General features: G+C 37.4%; 1 protein-coding gene and 1 long non-coding RNA gene across 2 annotated transcripts; both read right to left on the bottom strand.

Moving 5' to 3' along the window:
• Positions 1 to 1076: 1076 nt before the first annotated feature.
• Positions 1077 to 6505, bottom strand: LOC130419831 (uncharacterized). Its single transcript, XR_008906547.1, has 2 exons — positions 6115 to 6505; positions 1077 to 1714 (listed from the first exon to the last, which is right to left on the bottom strand). It is a non-coding gene; the product is annotated as an uncharacterized LOC130419831 (long non-coding RNA).
• Positions 6506 to 7017: 512 nt separating this feature from the next.
• On the bottom strand, positions 7018 to 18415 carry LOC130419574 (probable global transcription activator SNF2L2). Its single transcript, XM_056746413.1, has 6 exons — positions 18149 to 18415; positions 11803 to 12032; positions 11518 to 11623; positions 10952 to 11053; positions 10326 to 10458; positions 7018 to 8019 (listed from the first exon to the last, which is right to left on the bottom strand). Exons 1-6 carry the CDS (start codon positions 18230 to 18232, stop codon positions 7853 to 7855), a joined length of 822 nt encoding a protein of 273 aa, XP_056602391.1. The 5' UTR covers positions 18233 to 18415; the 3' UTR covers positions 7018 to 7852.
• Between the last annotated feature and the right edge of the window lie 547 nt (positions 18416 to 18962).

Raw genomic sequence — 18962 nt, forward strand, 5'->3', positions numbered from 1 at the left:
TACTACACCAAGCGGTTTGGCAGTTTGTTAAAATGTCCTGTTTGATTTCTTCTCCCGGTCCAAGTTTTAAAATGACCACCATTTGGTAAATTTGCCTGCTCAACAATTTCCCTCATTAACCAAAACGACTGTAGCTAGACGTCAAAGGAAGTCTTACTGTAAAGGTCTGTTGCTGAACAGTTTACAGGTTGATTGGAAAAAGCAGGAGACCATTTCAGATTGTATTTGTGACTAAAGAGAGGAGTATGACGAAACAGTTTACTGCAAGAGGCTGGCATTTTTGCACTTAGCTGTTTCTACCCTGACGGTAAAGACAATGTCTGTGGATCTATTGTGAGTCGTGAAGTCATTGTAAATTAACTGTGGTACATGAGCAGTCCTCTGCCTCGATATGAGAGCATTCGCAGTCAAAGACAATGATAACTTGAATGGTCGTGTGTGAAGCCTGAGGAAACGTATTCACCAAAGGTTTAGCATGTGTCGGAACCGGCACTGGTTATTTCATCTGACATTTATCCATGTCTCACACACACTTTCATTTTTGCATTAACCTGATCCAGAATCCTGGTCATTTTAACTGTGTAGAAGACCAATGCTTTTACCCATAATTATGTTTACTCTATTTGTTTCTTAACAAAACCCGGCAGCTGTTAAATCCAGTTGTTCAAGAGTTACTTTATAATGTTCAGATTTTAATTACAATAATTATACTAGCACTACTGATTGTTTTATAATCTATGAGAGACAGGAAAATGTGAACATGCATTAAAAGAATACAAGTAGGACCTTGTGCTACTGGTTAATGGTCAATGTGAACAACTGTAATTTTTGTGAAAGGGTGGGAAATGTGTAGTGCGGGCTTACTTGTCTGTAATTAATGCAAAATCATGTTTTTAAAAATCTGTTTTGGTGAGATGTCTGACGTCTGAGAATGAGTGTATTTGATGGTCAGATGTTAGCAATGCTAATGTCACCATTAGGAAATATGGGTCTAGACAAGACAAATGATATAGATATACAGGACCCTTACTAAAGCTCTGGAAAGCACCCCACTAATGGTCATCACGAAACATCTCTTTGCTTTTTATACATTTTATTATTTATATCATCACTAAGCTTGAAGTCATTTACAAAATAAAGACATTTAATCTAACTTTCATACAAACGTACATAATAACAGTGAAATATGCATGTGTGTATCATTTTGGAGAAAGGGCTTTGGCACACTGGCTGAGTGCCATCTAAACTCTACATCTACAAACACAATGCTGCACAAACATTTTTCAATTAATTTGCGGTGTAGTTGACTAGTGTAAAGAAGATTTGGAAATGTTCCCGCTCGCACTCTTTAAAAGTAGCATTTACTCATGAAGCGTATAGGTGGTAGACGGGGATGGATTATGAGCGGGGAGGCCCATGCGCCAATACACCATGAACCCCCTGCTGCAACACACACCCTCCCAACCAACCGTTTCTGGTTATCATGATTACAAAGTCAATAAACACAACACTGTGACAAGAAAACTCACATATGACCCCTGAAGGTTTCTTGGGGTATCCATCACTAGGATCCAGCAGTAGATCCTTCAGGTTTTGTAGGTTGTAGGGGGCAGCACTGGATCAAACGTGTTGGTCCATCAGCTAAGTGGAGTTTTCATGTTCCCTGTGTCAGCGGGAGTCTCTGGGTACTCTTGGGTTTGCTGAAATAGAAATTCTGAAAAAACAGTTTTTAAAGAATGAGAAGAAGTCTACCCCAGGGCTGTAAACAGTGGTTGTCTTTTTGATAGTGGTGTTTACATTGTACTTTATGTGCTGTATAGTGGTCACCTCTGTACACATAAGAGTGGTGTTTGTAACTACTTTGAATGTAATGAAAAGCATATTGACGTATTTGAACATTTTTCGGCATGCAGATTCTTGTAATTGTTTAATAGGTGGCCCTCTTATGTGATAATTTGTGTAGACAGATATCTTATCGTAGTCGATATGATTAACTAAACACTCCTCATTTGCATATTTTCATATAAACACTCAAAATGTTTTATGCAACCAGGGACTTGCTGATTTTCAACCTTTAACATATCCTGAAAACAAAATCTGTTGACCAAGTGCCAAGATTTGCATGCTGTTGTGATTAATTACAGTCTCTGACTACTTGGCTCTGTTGTTAAAACAAAGACTATATGTAATTGTAAATATATGGAGTTATTGCCTTAGTAGTGTATATTAAGTACAACAAACTAATAAAATACTAGATATTTAAAATGCTACGTGTGTTTGATAAGTGAAACTTGTATGGTATGATCGTATCTTTGTTTTTCATGTTTTTATCTAACATTTCTACAATACTTATAGTTATATTCACATGCATCTTTTAGTCGACGTTTTAGGAATCAAAGTATACATATTCAATGGTTTTAATCGAAACAGCAATTAAACACCTGTTAAATGGAAGATATATCATATAATTCTTATACTTATTGTGTAAACCTGCTCAAAAGGTTTTGTCTTCCAAAGTACCCTTCATCTCAAAGCAATTATGGACAGCATGTTCTGATGCAGCTGATTGTAATTACAGGCGAATAGCAGTTGCTATGGCATGAAGGGCCCTAAAAGATAACTTTACTCAGCCTTCATTGAGTAAAGGACACGTAACGTTTCTAGCAAAATTGACCAGATTCACTCCACTTAGAGAAACACATCATCTTACATCATCCTGATTGCAATATGGACTCTTATTTGTCATGAGTAATTGTTTCAAAAACACATGCTTCAATCTTCAAATTGTTTGATCAAGACATACTGCAATTCCATTGTGTTAAGGTCATATGAGATATTTGGAAAGATTTGAATGATTGAGATTTTTTAGTCAACCCTGTGACTACTTTGATGCTCCTAATCTAATAATTAAATCATGTGAATTTAACCCAGAAAAACATGGTGTGCATGTTGTAAATAATCCAGCAGCCATTTAAAGTTTTGCTCCGAGAGCCACAATAGTTAAAAAACTTTCTTTCCAAATAGGAGAAAACACATTATGAACTTAAATTAATTAATTATGAACTAGACTATTCAATAATTAATTCCATTAAAAAATAAAACCATCTCATAAAAGAAGATACTGAGCCGTTATGATTAAATGGTCTCTCGAGGCTTCCCATGACAATGCGGTACAACAAGGGCAAAATAAGAGATGGCACTTCACCGCTTATGAAAAGACCTTCCTGGGGGAGGATTTGAAAAGAACAAATCTTCCATTATTAGATTATCTCTAATACTCTTTGGAGAAAGCAGAGAGATGCTAGTTCTCTATTAGTCGATTACTGTAAGTGCTGTTCATTAGAAAGAAAGAGAGCAAAAGATCTTTGCGGGTTCTTTAAGTCAAAATCGTCCATCTGGGTTCATGTTTTTGGTTCCTCATTTCTACCTGCTAAGCATTAATAAAACACTCTGATCATTAAACTGCTGACTGAGACAGATGACATGAGTGGAACTAATAAAATCTCACGGAGAATCTAGAAAGCGTAATTTACAAAATAAACAACCAGGTAATCACATTCGGTTTGTAGATTGAACCCACTTTCAAGATCCATGTTCTGCTTTGGACTAAATTAATCTTGATTGGAGTCCTTTGTGTTATTGTGTCATTCTTGCATATTTATGTGTGTGGGTGTAAGTGAAGAATTTCGATATACAGACCCCTGACTATTATCCTTTGTGACAAACTGTAAAACAATTGCAAGAAAATTAACAAATAATAAACCTATTACACTATTTCATTGGATGGTCCCTAATGCTAGTGTTCCATGCAGTCGAACTCTTCAGGACCCTTATAAGAGTCAGACAGTCTAAAAGCCAATTGCTATTTTATACAGTTATTTAAAAATAGTTTTGGAAGCAGCAAAGTGAAGAGTCTTACATCCACATCACTCAGTTGGAAGCCACAGCGTATCACAGGTCCCCAAATTCTCTAGAGTTTGAGATCTTCAACCCCCCTCATGCAATGATCTTAAACACCAGCTGTCTTCAAATTGTATATGCCTTCTATCACTTTCAATCAACTTTTCTGTCACTTTTCTGTTTTTAGTGATAATTCACCCAAAATGAAAATTCATCATTTACTCACCCGCTTGTCATTTTAAACCTGTATTATTTACTTACTTCTGCAGAACACAAAAGAAGATATTTTGAAGAATATTGGTAACCAAACAGTGGTGGTATGGTTCTCTTTGACATCTATTTTATAGACCAAAAAAACAAGTCTAAGGGTACCACCGTTGTTTGTTTATTAGTATTCTTCAAAAATCTTCTTTTGTGTTCTGTTGAAGAAAGTCCTACAGGTTCGAAATGACATGATTCAATTTTTTGGGTGAATTTTACGTTTTTTGTCACAACAGCTGCTCTTATTCTTACTCCCGTGTGGCATTCCCGTTGCAGAAACATATGGTGGGAGATGGGTATGAAAAACAGGAGACATATTTTACTTTTGTTCATTTAGAAACCTGTTTACCATTATGATTATATGACCTCATAAAAGGGGTTTCAACCGCAAACATAAGATATAAACCGTTACTTGACTTTTTTGATCCTGGAACTTTTTATCAATTTAATTAGAACTGCAACTTAATTTTTTTATTTAATGAAATCTCACCCGTGAGACTTGGAGCTCAATTCATCTCTCCATTACAGCCAGCAAACTAAATATTCTGACCTTTAACAGTTTTAATGAGCCAGTATAAACTGAACTTGAATGAACTTCCCAAATACTATATTATATACTTATCACGTGATTCACCTTTTAACTTACAATTACTCCTCTACTATAAAATTAGTAAATTGATTTACACAAGTTCACAACAAAACCACAAAAATGTGTGTCGTAGGGTCAGTTTTAATTTCATGTAGATTTTAATGCGCCTTCCCCAGACAAATAAAATGACAAGGTTTCTTGAGGTTCTTTATAAAGCATGCAGAATAAACATATAGCCAATTACAGCTTTCCTCTAAGCACAATGATCAAACTGAGCCAGATGGTTTATTGGCCAGGAAGAGAGAAAGAAGCAGAGAGCAGGGAAGGTGGGAAAAGAAAGTGAGATTAGAAAGGAAAAAGGTTGAAGAGAGATTGCATGCTAAAGTCTACAACAGCTCCCGCACTGCAGAAACACTTGCATTCGACCATGTCTGCATGAGAGGCTGTTAAAAGCCGTTCAGACAAATTAATGTCACATATACCGGATACATCCTTTGATGTTTCTGCTTCAAGGAATGCTCTCATGGGTCCAAGGATAAATTGTGCTTGACTGTAAAGAGGGGAGGAGAGAGCGCATAAGATTAGAAAAAGATGAAATGGTGAGTAAATGTCCATTAGAGTACCAAAGCCCAAGAACAGAATGGTATGTGGCAAAGTCAAAGTGGTTTGAAAAGCAATGATTATACATGCAGAATAAGTGGGGAAATGGGTTGATGGTTGTTATGCAGTTCATTAGCTTTTTCATTCCTCACACTTCTGGGTTGTCTAGACACCCTAAAAGTCCATCGGATGCATTCTAGGTGGCCACAGCTGTATCTTGTAATGTTCTGGCAGCTCCCAGTCTCTCCTTTTGCGATCTTGTGACTGTGTTTGGCATGAAATAAATAAATACGAAGTTTGCAATGAGAGAAATAACATTTACTTAGAATCTACATTGTTATCGTGGTGCAGTATGTTGTAGCTTTTGAGAGACTGTCCCCAAATCAACAAAAAAATGAGAACATAACTAGATGTAGTGCCTCAGACACGCAATAAAGTCACCAGGGGGTCTACCCCCCAATCTGCAACTAACACAGGCGCAGGACCAGATCTCTGGTGACCATAGCAACCCACACCAAACCATCAAGATAAGATTATTTTACAACCTAGTGGAATGTAGGGAGATACATTCTCTTTATTCACTTTGTGGACAGACATAGTTCTGCATACATTTATATATATGAAAATATAAATGCGTTTAACCACTGACGTTACGACATAACACTTGTCTTTAGACCATGTCTCAGGTTTAGCCGCGAACAGCCCCTAACATGCTTAACACATTATGTAAAAAAGGTGATTTAAAGACGATGTGTAACACTTACTTCTTCCGGAGATGAAGCTTGATCGCGAACAGTTGGTACTGATCCACTCTTGAGAATTTTTTTTCTTGGCGAAACCCATGTTATAATAACCCGCATTGACTCGCCGCAACCCCGGGAGCAGGAGACACATTCGGCGGAAGGCGACTTGCCGGAGCCTGGTGTTCCAGGCACTGGGCCACCAGCTACCGGAGCTTCTATTTTTCAACCTTTCCGGCTACCGGGAGCTCTAGCTCCCGACTTAGGGGTCGTATCGACTCGCCATTTAACGAGTCCTGGCTCGTTTCTGTTAATCTTTCCGGACCGGAGATACGGACCGGTGAATGTTGGTTTGTCGACCCGAATAAAGGGCTTATTTCCCGGACGCAGAGTTCCCGGCGTCACGCCTGGGACTTTAGATGGTTTATACCTCTTGCCATACAACAAGAGCTGTACACCGTCAGTAACACTATTATCTGCTCATTGCCACCAACAGAAATTCTATATTTCAGCTTTATGAAAGAGACCAACCATTATATTTATCAATGCGATATTTTTTTACAATACAACATCAACACACCACAAATAGAGATTTTAAACACGATGTTAAATGTAAATTTGGAAAAATCATTAATTCTGTTGTACTTTTTTTCATCAGTTAAAGTTTTTTACACAGTTCTGTGGCGCCATCTAGGGTTTTTGTGGCATACTTACAAACAGAGATAGTGTATAAGTACCGTTAACAAAACTACAATTTATCTAGGACTAGCCACGAACAATCACTGTACATTACATCAATCCTATAAGGACTTTTAGAAACTCTACTACACACACAATATATTTTTAATTATATATAATATATAATAATATATAATATATATAATATAATTTTATTTTCAGAGATATGGATCCACATGAAGACCTGAAGAGATTTTATAGAAATGTTTATTTTAAATATGATGAATCAGACCTTGTAGCCTTTAGTTTTTACGTATTCAAACTTCATAAACTTGAATTTCAAAATTTACCCACAAACACACCACCTTTCCCATCTGTCCTAAACAGCAAACACACACACTCTTGACAACATCCTCAATGCTTGCCTCTCTTTGAGGGCAATATCTGGGAACAAAGAACACATCAACATCATGCTCCAAGCTCCTCTTAAGATCTTGTGATGACTACGAATGATATGGAGCTATATTAAATATAAATTGTAACTTTTTTTTAATATTAACAGTTAATGAAGTAAGGGAAAACGTACAAGGGGGGCAGGTGACAAAGTGCTCTTAGTCACAAAAACACTGTAAAAAACTCTCTGAAACAGAGACATAATTGCAATATTTTAGCACAGCATATCCCATCTTAAAAGTCTGAATGGATCTGTTTATATTATTATACAAGACTGTGAAACATTAAGATGAACCACCATTTTTCAATACTTTAAAAACATTTTTTTGGCAGTCTGAACTTACAGGCCTTCTTTATTTAGACCACACTATTTAGCCATTCCAGGTATTTGTGTAGACTTATTTACAGTTTATAAATACATGAAAACAATGCAATTTTTCAGATGCATCTCTGCAAACCACTGCAGTAACAATGTTAAAATACAAAGATTGCTATAAATGTGCAATAGGCAACCAGGATGATGAGGGATCACATTCTGAACAAATCCTTGAGCAAAACTTCAAGGGAAATGGGATTTATATGGCCACGCAATTTTCTTATAACGGTACAATGGCATCCAAAGTAAAGCCTTTCATTTGGGGATCAAATTTAAAAGTCCTTGTGTCTTGATGTCACATTCTTTTCCACTGTCTTCATCAATGTTTGTCACCTTCTCCATTGGGCGTGAATTGCTGGGACCGGTTGCATTTCTCTCCATTTTTTTGTCCAGTTTAGGATTTCCTGTCCCTGAAACGGGAGCTTAAAACACAAACATGTTTTTACACTTTACTTTACATTGAAATTTTAACAAATATATGGTATACTTAAAACATTGTTTCTAATTTAGGTGTCTGGTTGAGACTGGTTTTGACAACTTAAAGTCACTTAAGCGTTTTTTTTTTTTTTATTAAATCTTATATAATATAACCAGTCCTATTTTCCCTGCTCTCTGCGGGCCTCGAACCAGCGTCGGTCCCGTTGGGAGAGTGATGCTCTACCGAGGAGGTTAAAGACTGGAGCCTCTAGCATCTGTTGCTAGAGCGTCTCTGTTGGTCGAGTCTACCCCACCAAGCTACTGTTATATGAATGAGCCACGTCCGGTTGGTCGAGGTGGTGGTGTCTCAACAATCATTAGGGACTTTCTTTCAGTAACTCGGAGAACAGAGCATAAATTTAAATCACGTGAAGTGCTTGCGCTGAATGTAGTTGTTCCAAACAAATGTAAAAAAACATTCCTTTCTCTAACATTGGCTACTGTGTATAGACTCCCTGGGCCCTACACTTATTTCCTGAAAGAGTTTGCAGACTTATTATCGGACCTATTGGTTAACATTGATAAAGTAATGATTGTCGGATTTACGACCTGTTTCAATTGAGCCCATTTATAACATTATAACCTCATCAATTCATCTAGGCCATGTCCCAGGACCCTTTTGCTGCCCGCTTACCAAGAAACTAAACTTAGACCCCAGGGAACTAGGAAGCTATAGACTGATTTCAAATCTACATTACCTGTCTAAAACATTAGAAATAGTAATGTCCACTCAGTTGTGCCCTTTCTTACAAAATAATGACACACACAAAAAATTTCAGTCTGGCTTTAGACCGCATCATAGCACTGAAACTACAAACTTCCTTAACGGCGTCTATCGCAAATGTAATTCCCTACGATAAGAAATCTCGAAGATGGTTCGCTTCTCTTGACGATCCGCTCAACACAGCCGTCTAACAATATACTTCATAAGCAACTGGACCCTGTGCAGCAGATGTTTACAAACGTCTTATTTCCCGGGAGGCATTGGAAGACTTAGGGATTACAAGAAAATCAGCGAGTCTGTTTTACTACAGACAACGTGACAAATAACATCGGTGCACCTCAGCTTAACAACAAGTTTAAATAAAATAAATTTATATAAAGGTGTGTTTTAAAACTACATGTGACATACACTTTTGTTCACATAGCTTTTTTTCAACTTTTTAAGAGTGCTGCAAAACTTTATGTTAGTATCTCAAGTAAAGTAAGAACATTAAAAACATATTCACTCAGACTAAACAGGAAACAGTATGTATATTTTTATTTATGCGTTTTCATATACAAATTGGTATATTGTGTTATATGTCCTTATCAAGATTTTGAAAGTGACCTATTTGTCAGATATAGTGACCCATACCCAAAATGTGACCTCTGCATTTAACCCATCCAGAGAGTAGTGAGCACAGGCACAGCGAGTCGTGAACTCAATTACACCCAGAGCAGTGGGTAGCTATCACTGCAGGGCCTTTGGAGCAAGTGGGGGTAAGGTGCACCTCAGTCGTTACCTGCCAGCCCTGAGAATTGAACCGGCAACCTTGTTGTCACGAGTCCGACTCTCTAACCATTAGGACATGATTATAATAAAACTGCTTGTAAGAACGAAAAAGTCTATACCAGTCTGTGGCAAGTTATTAGTTTGTTCTTATCTGGTAGTTTATCTAAACTACCTATGTTTCTTAAACTTGCCAAAAAAACACTGTTGCGTGATGATGTCAGACTCGAAACACCAAGGCAGTGTCCAAAATCGCATACTGTGACAGTACATCCTGAATTTGAAAAGTACCTAGCAATCTGCCCTTTAAACAGTACGTTCTATATCCGCAATATTTACTATTGAAATTTGACTGTGTTCAGCTCCTGTGGCATCATGGGATAGATAAGTGTCCATCCGATCCATACTCACGAATCTAGTAGTAGACCCTGTGTATTTCTTGCCCTACTGTTTTTTGCATACTGAGGTTTTGGACATACTATTCATGACTCATACATTTTTGCCTGTAAAATTACATGCGTAGCCCATTTTTCTTGTAAATTTGCGGTCTGTTCTGTGTTTAAAAAAAATACATGAAATAACTGTAAAAAAACGGATTACAGTTTTTCGACATTATAGGTTGACAATCTGTATAATTTTACAGTTTTTTTGTAAAATTGTGCTTTTTTAAGTGCATGGCTTAAAAAAAATAATCAAACATTTTTATCAGCATTTTCTCTCTAGTTGAAAAATTAAAGAAATGCATGCGTTTTGGCTTACATTCTAGATTTAAATGATTGCCACCATCTGCTTCACTGCCTCCAACAGCGTCATCTTCTTCCTCGCTGACTTCAACTATGCGCTGTCTTGCACTCTCAAAAACAGACTTCAAAACTATGGAGTCCTCAAATATCTACGACATAAATGAAGCACTTATTATTCTCTTCACAATTCTCCTGCTAGAATCTGTTTCCTTTTTGCCTTGCAAAAATATTCAGACTTAATTTGCTCAGTGAGTCAGTGTCAGTGAGTAACATCTTTTGTTCTTTTTAATGAATGCACAGAAACTCATGCATCATTAAAATTATGTTTTTTTATGTTAGACATATGAAATCTAAGCTATTTGCATAAATATTAAACCATTTATGGTACAGGCTCTGACTTGACACAGATAAAGAAGAATTGTCTGGTGCATTACAATCGGCCTATGCTTGAAAGATAAATCAGTTTTCAGGTCATGAATCTGTAGGGAAATGAAGATAATTTAAATGAAAGTCAATATTAATATCAAAGAAAACCAAAATTTTGTATGAATATTGTTGCAAGGCACTGTAAATGCATTTGAAAACTGAAATGTTTCCAGCGAGTATTTTTAAAGCTTCTGTGAATATATTTGCGAGGCGCACCTGAGATCCTTCCAGATTAAACGTCTGAGCATTGTGACACATCTGCATAATATCCTTTTCAAGGTCTGCAATGCACCTGTATTTGTGATTACGGACCCTCTCCTGCAAAAACACAATCCAGAGTTCAGTCAAAAGGATGAACGAAAATAGATTAAATAAGATTACCACAAAGAAAAACGAAGAAAAGGAGAGGCTTTTACAATAATGACACAATCATTTTCATTTATTGATAACATCTATAAACCTCTGACACCTATATATCTCTCTCAACAAAAATAGCAAGAACATACAATCTGTTTGACAAGAGGAAAATGCATGGATCTGAATTTCAGAGGTGAAAGGGACTGTCAGCGAGCGTTAAGATAAGAATGAAGTGAAGATCGGTCAGGAACAAAGTGTAGTGAGGAGAAGAGAAATGGAAAGAAGTTTGGACTTGAAAATTTGGAGGAAAGCAGAGAGTTAGGGTTGTGGGTTGAAAAATGCTACAGACATTTTGGTAGACATAAATTATATTATAATTAATATGGTGTAGGTACTGTAATGACATAAAAAGTTCACAAGTTCACCCTGATCCTCCGAAAGTCCACTGGCTTCCGGATGAGCTCATAATACTCTGGCACCTCTTTCCTTGAAGGCAGCTGGACGAAACCTTTACTGATCTGACGGCCCAACCTGTACAACAGGGGTGTATTAATAAAAAGCCATCTTTTCACACATTTTTTTGACTTTGCTAGTATTTAAGACATTATGAAACGTATGATATAAAAAACATCTGTTGCTTAGTACTATTTTTTATAAATAATGTTGGGTTCACAGGGCCTATATGTGTGAGTGTACGTTGGAGTACTGACGTGTCCTTGTAATTAATGACCATATCCACGATAGTGTTCATTTGTTTTGTGAGTTTGGGAGGGTTGGGGGGCAGCTTCTCAGCGGGTGGACGGCCACGTCGCTTTTTGACCTTCTCCACCACCTCCTGACCAGTCTCAGAAACCTGGTTGGTTTGATTATCGCTTTTTCGCTTCTTCAAGTTGATTTCCTCCTCCATAACCTCAGTCAGTCCGTTTTGGATAGCCTGAGACTGAGGAGAAAATATAATCCATGAAAACTATGTGGAGTGGTAATGAATGTGACGAAACAAGGGCACTGAAAAATTATCTGGAACTTATACAGAATTTGACTAATGAATAGGAAGTATTTTAGTTGAACTCTTAAATTATTGCACAATAAGGGACGTGTATTTTAAAATGATTAACAGCATATAAAAACTTTCCACAAAATCCACATCAAATGATTTTCAAGTCTATTTATAACTTTCTTTTCCTTTACACCCTACCCAACAGTGACACAAATACAGTACATAGTCTACTTAATATTTGACCAATGACATTTTATTGTGGGCTGAGCTACCCAACACTCCAAAATGTCTTATTACTTAACATTTGGCTGATTCGCAAAAACAAAAGCCTGGTTGGCAGATTGCTAAACTATTCAAGTTTCTTCTGCGGGTTTCATGTTGTTGGTAAGTTACATAACTGGCCGCAGCACTTCTGAAATAAGATGTATTGCTGGTAAAAATAAGGCGGGGAATCCATTTACTGCTAAACATTCTGCAGAAAGAAACAGCATTTGTATGCCTCAGTATATAAATCATATAATAAACAAGAGGATTTATTATCAATGCCTCACTCCAAACGCCGACAATCTGAAAGAGTTGAATCGTTATATACACATTTGCGTAATTTTAATTACATGTATTTGAAATGCGTATTTAATTACTTTTGAGTATTTTGTAATTTGTATTTTCCTTTACAAATAAGTCAAATGTAATTTGTTATGAGATACTTTGAGAGACTTTTTTTTTAAAATACTTAAATACTTTTTAAATGTGTCATTTTATTCTTGCCTATAATAACTTTGCCAGGCAGAAGTGGCACCACTGTTCCGAAAGTGGGGCGGGTACATTTTTATACTGAAATATGTAATTAAATTTGAGCTATCAATAATAGTTTGAGCTAAACAGCTTGTGGCACAGCAAATGCAAGCAGAGCACAAATATACCTTTTTTTTTTAAATTAGTTTCATTAAACAATAAAGAACCCTGTTCTAGACTTTGGTGATCTTTCATTCCATTATAGGATACTTCACATCTCATTTCCCTTTTCTGCCATAGTAGGGAAAATAAATACTAGTCAATGGGAATGAGATCTGACATTCTTATAAATATCTTTAGAAATCTTTAAAATCTATCGAAATTTACATTGGTTTGGATCAATCTTAGGGTGAGAAAATGATGACATAATTTTCATTATTTTGTGAAGTATCCCCTTAAATTGCAGAAAATATATAAGATGATAATATTTGAGTATTTAAGTATACCTTTAATACCTTTAAAAATGTTGAAGTTATTGATGTCCTGTAGAAATACAGACACTCATTGCTAGATTTAAAGTGATTCTACATGCATACCTACTGTTTGAAGGGAAATCAGTTTAATCATCTTTTTGTCTGAGAGAAGATTTATGGACACATGTCAATTGTCTATAAAACATACTAAGCAGTTTGCTTTTAACGCTATACACTCTTAAAACAGTTGTGTTAAAATAAGACATTTTGTGTTCATTTAAGGACAAAACATTAATGTATTTCCCGTTCATGCTAGCAAAAATGAACGGACGATCATAGTGCATCTGGATGAGTGCCAAAGCGCGGGTAACCCACCCACTAGCTGAATTATAAGTTTTGATGTTTATTCAACCGAGTCAGACCTGTCTGTTATTAAGTGTGTTTGACTTATTCCGAGGCTGCGCACGCAGACCGATTGGCGTATCACATTAACGTGTCGCAAGAGTTTTTCAAAAGCAATGTTTTCCAATCACTTTTGCAGTACTTTCATTTAAGCAAAGAAACTAAAGAAACTCCTTTTGTGCTCAAAGTGCTTTAAGGTAAAGTATCTATCTAGTCAAATCTACTATCAGATATCATTCACTGAAAGTCATAGGACAAAAGATTTGCGCAAATAGCTAGAATTTAACTGCTAGCTAAAGATTGACTTGTGTTGTCTAGTGATGCCGGATCACAGTTATTTCCGTGGGCAGGCGGTTCAAGTAACCAAAAATAACATTCTATTTAATTACGGGTGGGTTAATTAATATTAACAAGATGTGCCACTGCCATAACAATTAACGGGGAGGAATGAAGCGGTCAATATGGCCGCTCTAGCGAGGGAACTCCGCCCTCCAGTGATCTGAGCCAATCATTAATAAGTATTGAGTGACGATTCTCTGGGGCCGGGTTCTCGTGAGGCGCCTGCCAGGCTGTGCACAGTAGATCAAGCTATAAAGGTGATTTTTAGCGCAACTTAAGCATAACAAACCCAAGTAATGGTACAGTTCATGTCAGGTTTAATTATTGATAGCACATGTGCTGTTTAATTGTGATTATTGACAGCGATTTAAAAAATATCTGCCTTCCCCATTAAAATGCCTTCCCCCATTAAAACAGATAGGACAGTGGACTTGCTTTTTACTGCCAAGAGGCAATTTTAACGACAAACATGGCCGCCGAGTGGCACAACTTCCGTAAACGGACTTTGGTCACAGGAAAATGAGATAAATCAACAAGGATAATAATATTAAAATAACGTGAAGGCCTCCATATTGATGTAAGTGTGTTGCTCAAATCTGAGTGTTAGAAAACTTTTCTTTCTTTCTTCTGTGTATCTAACTCCAGTGTTACTGTCACACTTTAAATTATTGCTTGTAGAAAAAAAAATCAGACAACAAATTACTAGTATTTTAATTAAATACCCTTTTTTACAGCAGTATTTTGAATTTTATTTAAATACATTTTCTGAGTAAGTATTTGTTATTTGCACCTAAATACTTTTTATTTGTGCCCATCTCTGCGTGTTTACATGCAGAAACAAACCACATATAACAGTGAAATCGCTTACAGAAACATTAAGATCCGTTGAGTGATGAGTCTCCAGACATGTCATCATGTTGTCAAAAATCACTGTCATTCATTAATCGGAAATCACAGAATGCAAATAAAAATCTATTTCTGATCCCGTTCTCACTGTAGCACTACATGAACCTCATATCACCTGGTTGGGCCATTTAGTAATTTAGCGGACACTTTTATCCAAAGTGACTTACTGAGAGTTCAGGGAGCAATAAGCGATATTTCATTCAGGAGCAATAATACAATAGGTGCTAATAAAAAGTTACTATTTTAAAGCCAGAGCAATACCTGTTGAGAGAAAGACACTGTCAAGTATTGAAAGAAGAGATGGGTTTTAAGACAGTCAGCCTTAAACTACAAAGCAATTGAACTGTCTGGTCTTCATTCTGACAAACCTCCAGATACAAATTGATGCTGATCATCGTCAAGGATCAAGGTCTTATCATGGCTAAATGTCATAACCTGGCGAGCTGCCTTAAACCTTCAAACCTATCAAATACTTGTTTATATGTATATTTACTTGATTCTTTAAATTGTTCATATGAAAATATTTAATAGATTGATAAAAATCAAATACGTAAAGCTCTCTTCACTTCTGTTTAATATATGAAAAGCAACACTTCACAATGCCACAAAGTCGGTAAATGATCCTGATCTCACAAAAATGCATAACGTGTTTATGTGATGGCTGATATATGTATAAAATTGTGAATCGTACTAAACATCTGAATGTTTAAAAAACAATAATGAATCCCCACCCCTTAATGTAATTCACACTTGGTTGGTTTATATATATACAGCGGGGAAAATAAGTATTTGACACATCAGCATTTTATCAGTAAGGGGATTTCTATGTGGGCTATTGACACAAAATTTGTGTAGCCATCACGCCAAATATTGAATTCATACAAAGAAATCAAATAAGTACTGAACACACTTTATTTAATACTTTGTGGAGAAGCCTTTGTTGGTGATTACAGATTCTAGACGCCTCTTGTATGGAGAGACCAGTCGTCTGCATTGCTCAGGAGTGATTCTGGCCCATTTTTCCACACAAATGGTCTTTAAATCTTTTATGAACTTTGATCTTCAGTACTCTCCATAGATTGCCTATGGGATTTAGGTCAGGTGATTGACTTGGCCATTCAAGCAGCTTGATTTTCTTTCTTTGAAACCACTTCATTGTGTCCTTGGCCTTGTGTTTGGGATCATTGTCTTTCTGAAATGTCCACCCTCTTTTCATTTTCAGCCTTCTGGTAGATGGCAGCAGATTTTTATCCAGAATGTCCCGGTACATTTCTCCATTCATCCTGCCTTCAATAATATGAAGTCTGCCAGTACCCCTTGCTGAAAAGACGGATGCAATGTCGTTTCAGTGCATTGCTTATAGTTTTCTTTGAAACAACAGTATCTGCTGATGCAAGGTCTTCCTGAAGTTCTGCCCGAGTGGTTCTTGGCTCTTGAAGAACACTCCTGATTACTCCTCGGACAGGGATCTTACGTGGAGCACTAGATCGTGGCCGGTTTATGGTGAACTGATGCTCTTTCCATTTCCGGATAATGGCCCCCACAGTGCTCACAGGAACATTCAGAATTCTGGAAATGCGCCTATATCCATTCCCATCAAAATGCTTTTCAACGATAAGATTACCAAGATCTACAGCGAGTTCTTTGCTTTTACTCATCATGAAGTCTGTCCTGTGTGCCTCCTAGGTAATGAGAAGCCTTTATATGCCATCAATTAGGACTAAAGCAGCTGATATCAATTAGTACTGATAGGGGGCAGGTTTCTCTCTCAATACTGACAGATTTCAGGTGATCTCCTGGCTTTCTATGCCATTTTGCACCTTGTTACCTTCATGTGCTCAATACTTATTCCCTGTGTAATTTCACTTTATTTATTATGACTGAACTTGTATACTTAAATGTTCTGATTTCTTTGTATAAATTCAATATTTGGCTTGATGACTACATCTGGTGGAAATTTTGTGTAAATAGCCCACTTAGAAATCCCCTTACTGATAAAAACGCTGATGTGTCGAATACTTATTTCCCCCGCTGTATATATATATACTTATATATCTTTTTTATATGTATACAGTATTTATTGTTTGTGGGTGTTTTGATAAAGCTTGAACCTTAAACTTGCACAGAAGCAGATGGAATTTGTTTAATTTCGTACGATAAAGCCAGCTTGTAAAACAGTCATGAATTACCATGAGATTTATGGTGAGTATGATTTCTTACCAATACGCTCAACATAGCAAAACAGTGATGAGTGGCTAAGCATACAACCACCAACACCCACCTCCCCCCCCCCCCCCCCCCCGGACGTGACACTGCCTTTTATCAACATATAAGCGTCTCGCTCCCATGTACAAGATTATCAGTAAATGCAAAAATAATCAGGGAAAGGATATATGTGTATGTGTGTGTTGCCTGTGCGAGACTGTGTTCACACAAAAGCAATTAAAATGCAGAGATACGCCTGCCGCAGCCACTGCTGGCAGAGAGAGCACATGAGTCGGATGAAAATATGAATTCTGAGTATGCTGCTATGCAGGCAGCGCCAGCCAACACACAAACACACACCGAACACTCGCACACTGGTTTGCACAAACACTAAGGCACAAATTAGACAAAACAATGCCATGAAATGAGAATAGACACCCAAATACAAGGATTTCAAGAAATACAGAGAGAGAGAAATGAAAGAGAAGGCGCAGAGAAACACACACGGAAAGCATTTATCCACGTGTACCCCAGGGGAACATGTGGAAGGATAGGGGCCTAATAATAAGCAGCATAATAATGGAATGCGCACACACACACTTACACAGAAATCTGAAGCAGACACAAACATGCAGAGTGTTTGTCCTCAAAACACAAAGTCTATCCCCAGTGCAATTCTTCCTAACATGTAAGACATAGGAATACCCCCTTTTTACAATACATGAGTCTAAAAAGCCTGTGTTCAGTGCACTATTCCCTTCAGCATCACAATCAATACAACCGATATGTCTGGCCAATGTTTCCTTTTACCAGACACAGTTCACACTTGCACACACACGCTCACAAACATTCCCTCGCTCTCTCCCTCTCTCTCCCTGTCTGTCTGTGTGACCATGTGCTGAAGTCTGGTGTGATTGCGTGCTCTATGCGCAGGAGAGAGAGAGCAAGCGAGAAGGAGAGAGAGAGTAGGAAGAGAGAGAAAGGAAGAGGGCGATTTACCTGACTGTGGTCTCTAGGCTGGCTCCAGTCTGGAGGAAAGAGAATTAGCAAACCAGCATTGCAGCGCGCAGCCAGTCTCTTCATCAGCTGATCACTCAAAACGCACAGCCCAAAAGGGGGGCGAAAAGCGCCCAGCTTTTCATACACAAATCAATTGGCGTAAGGATGTTGAGAGAGAGAGAGAGAAAGCAAAGAGAAAGAAATAACTGTGAGATGCCTTTCTGCTAGTTTGTCCCTGTGGAAAGGCCTGCAGCTTGCTTTCCTCTCTGCCTCACACACAGTCTCTCTCTCTTTCTTTCTCTCTCGCTCACTGCATGTTTTAATATCGACTGTCGCAATCTGGTTTCTTTTTCCTTTTTTCCCCTGTCTCTCTCTCTCTCTCTCTCTTTCTCTTTCATGGTCTCCTTCAGTCTTTTTAAACGCCCCTCTGTTAAACAACTGGGCTACATTTTTTGTGCCTATGCAGATGGTTTTTGTAAGCTTTACTATCTTGAGATGATTCCAAGGTGGGTAATGGTGTGTTACACTCACTCACACACACACACACATGCGCAAAGGCACATAAATTGGGTAATGGCATGTTTATATCAACGTCTGGGAGCTTTACAAACATGAACGAGTGGATTTAAGTGACATCATTAGGACTATAAATATTACCCAAAAGCCACAACAAAACACAACAACTTTCTGTTTTCCATCGAGAATGAGATGAATAAGTTTTACAGTGCTCTGCACTGAATTCACATGTAGCTCCAGACATGCTTGGTTATCATTTGCAAGAGCTCTGAGGTATCCTAATAGCGTAATTACTATT

The sequence above is a fragment of the Triplophysa dalaica genome, chromosome 4 (assembly GCF_015846415.1).
Source record: "Triplophysa dalaica isolate WHDGS20190420 chromosome 4, ASM1584641v1, whole genome shotgun sequence".
NCBI classification, from domain to species: Eukaryota; Metazoa; Chordata; class Actinopteri; order Cypriniformes; family Nemacheilidae; genus Triplophysa; species Triplophysa dalaica.

What these genes read in the sequence shown, in the direction of transcription:
- LOC130419574 (XM_056746413.1), bottom strand. Translation starts at nt 18,232, where the DNA reads ATGAAGAGACTGGCTGCGCGCTGCAATGCTGGTTTGCTAATTCTCTTT. An exon ending in GTCATTAATTACAAGGACAC is followed by an intron (nt 11,624 to 11,802) that starts GTCAGTACTCCA and finishes CCTGTTGTACAG; the next exon opens with GTTGGGCCGTCAGATCAGTA. An exon ending in TGGACTTTCGGAGGATCAGG is followed by an intron (nt 11,054 to 11,517) that starts GTGAACTTGTGA and finishes GTGTTTTTGCAG; the next exon opens with GAGAGGGTCCGTAATCACAA.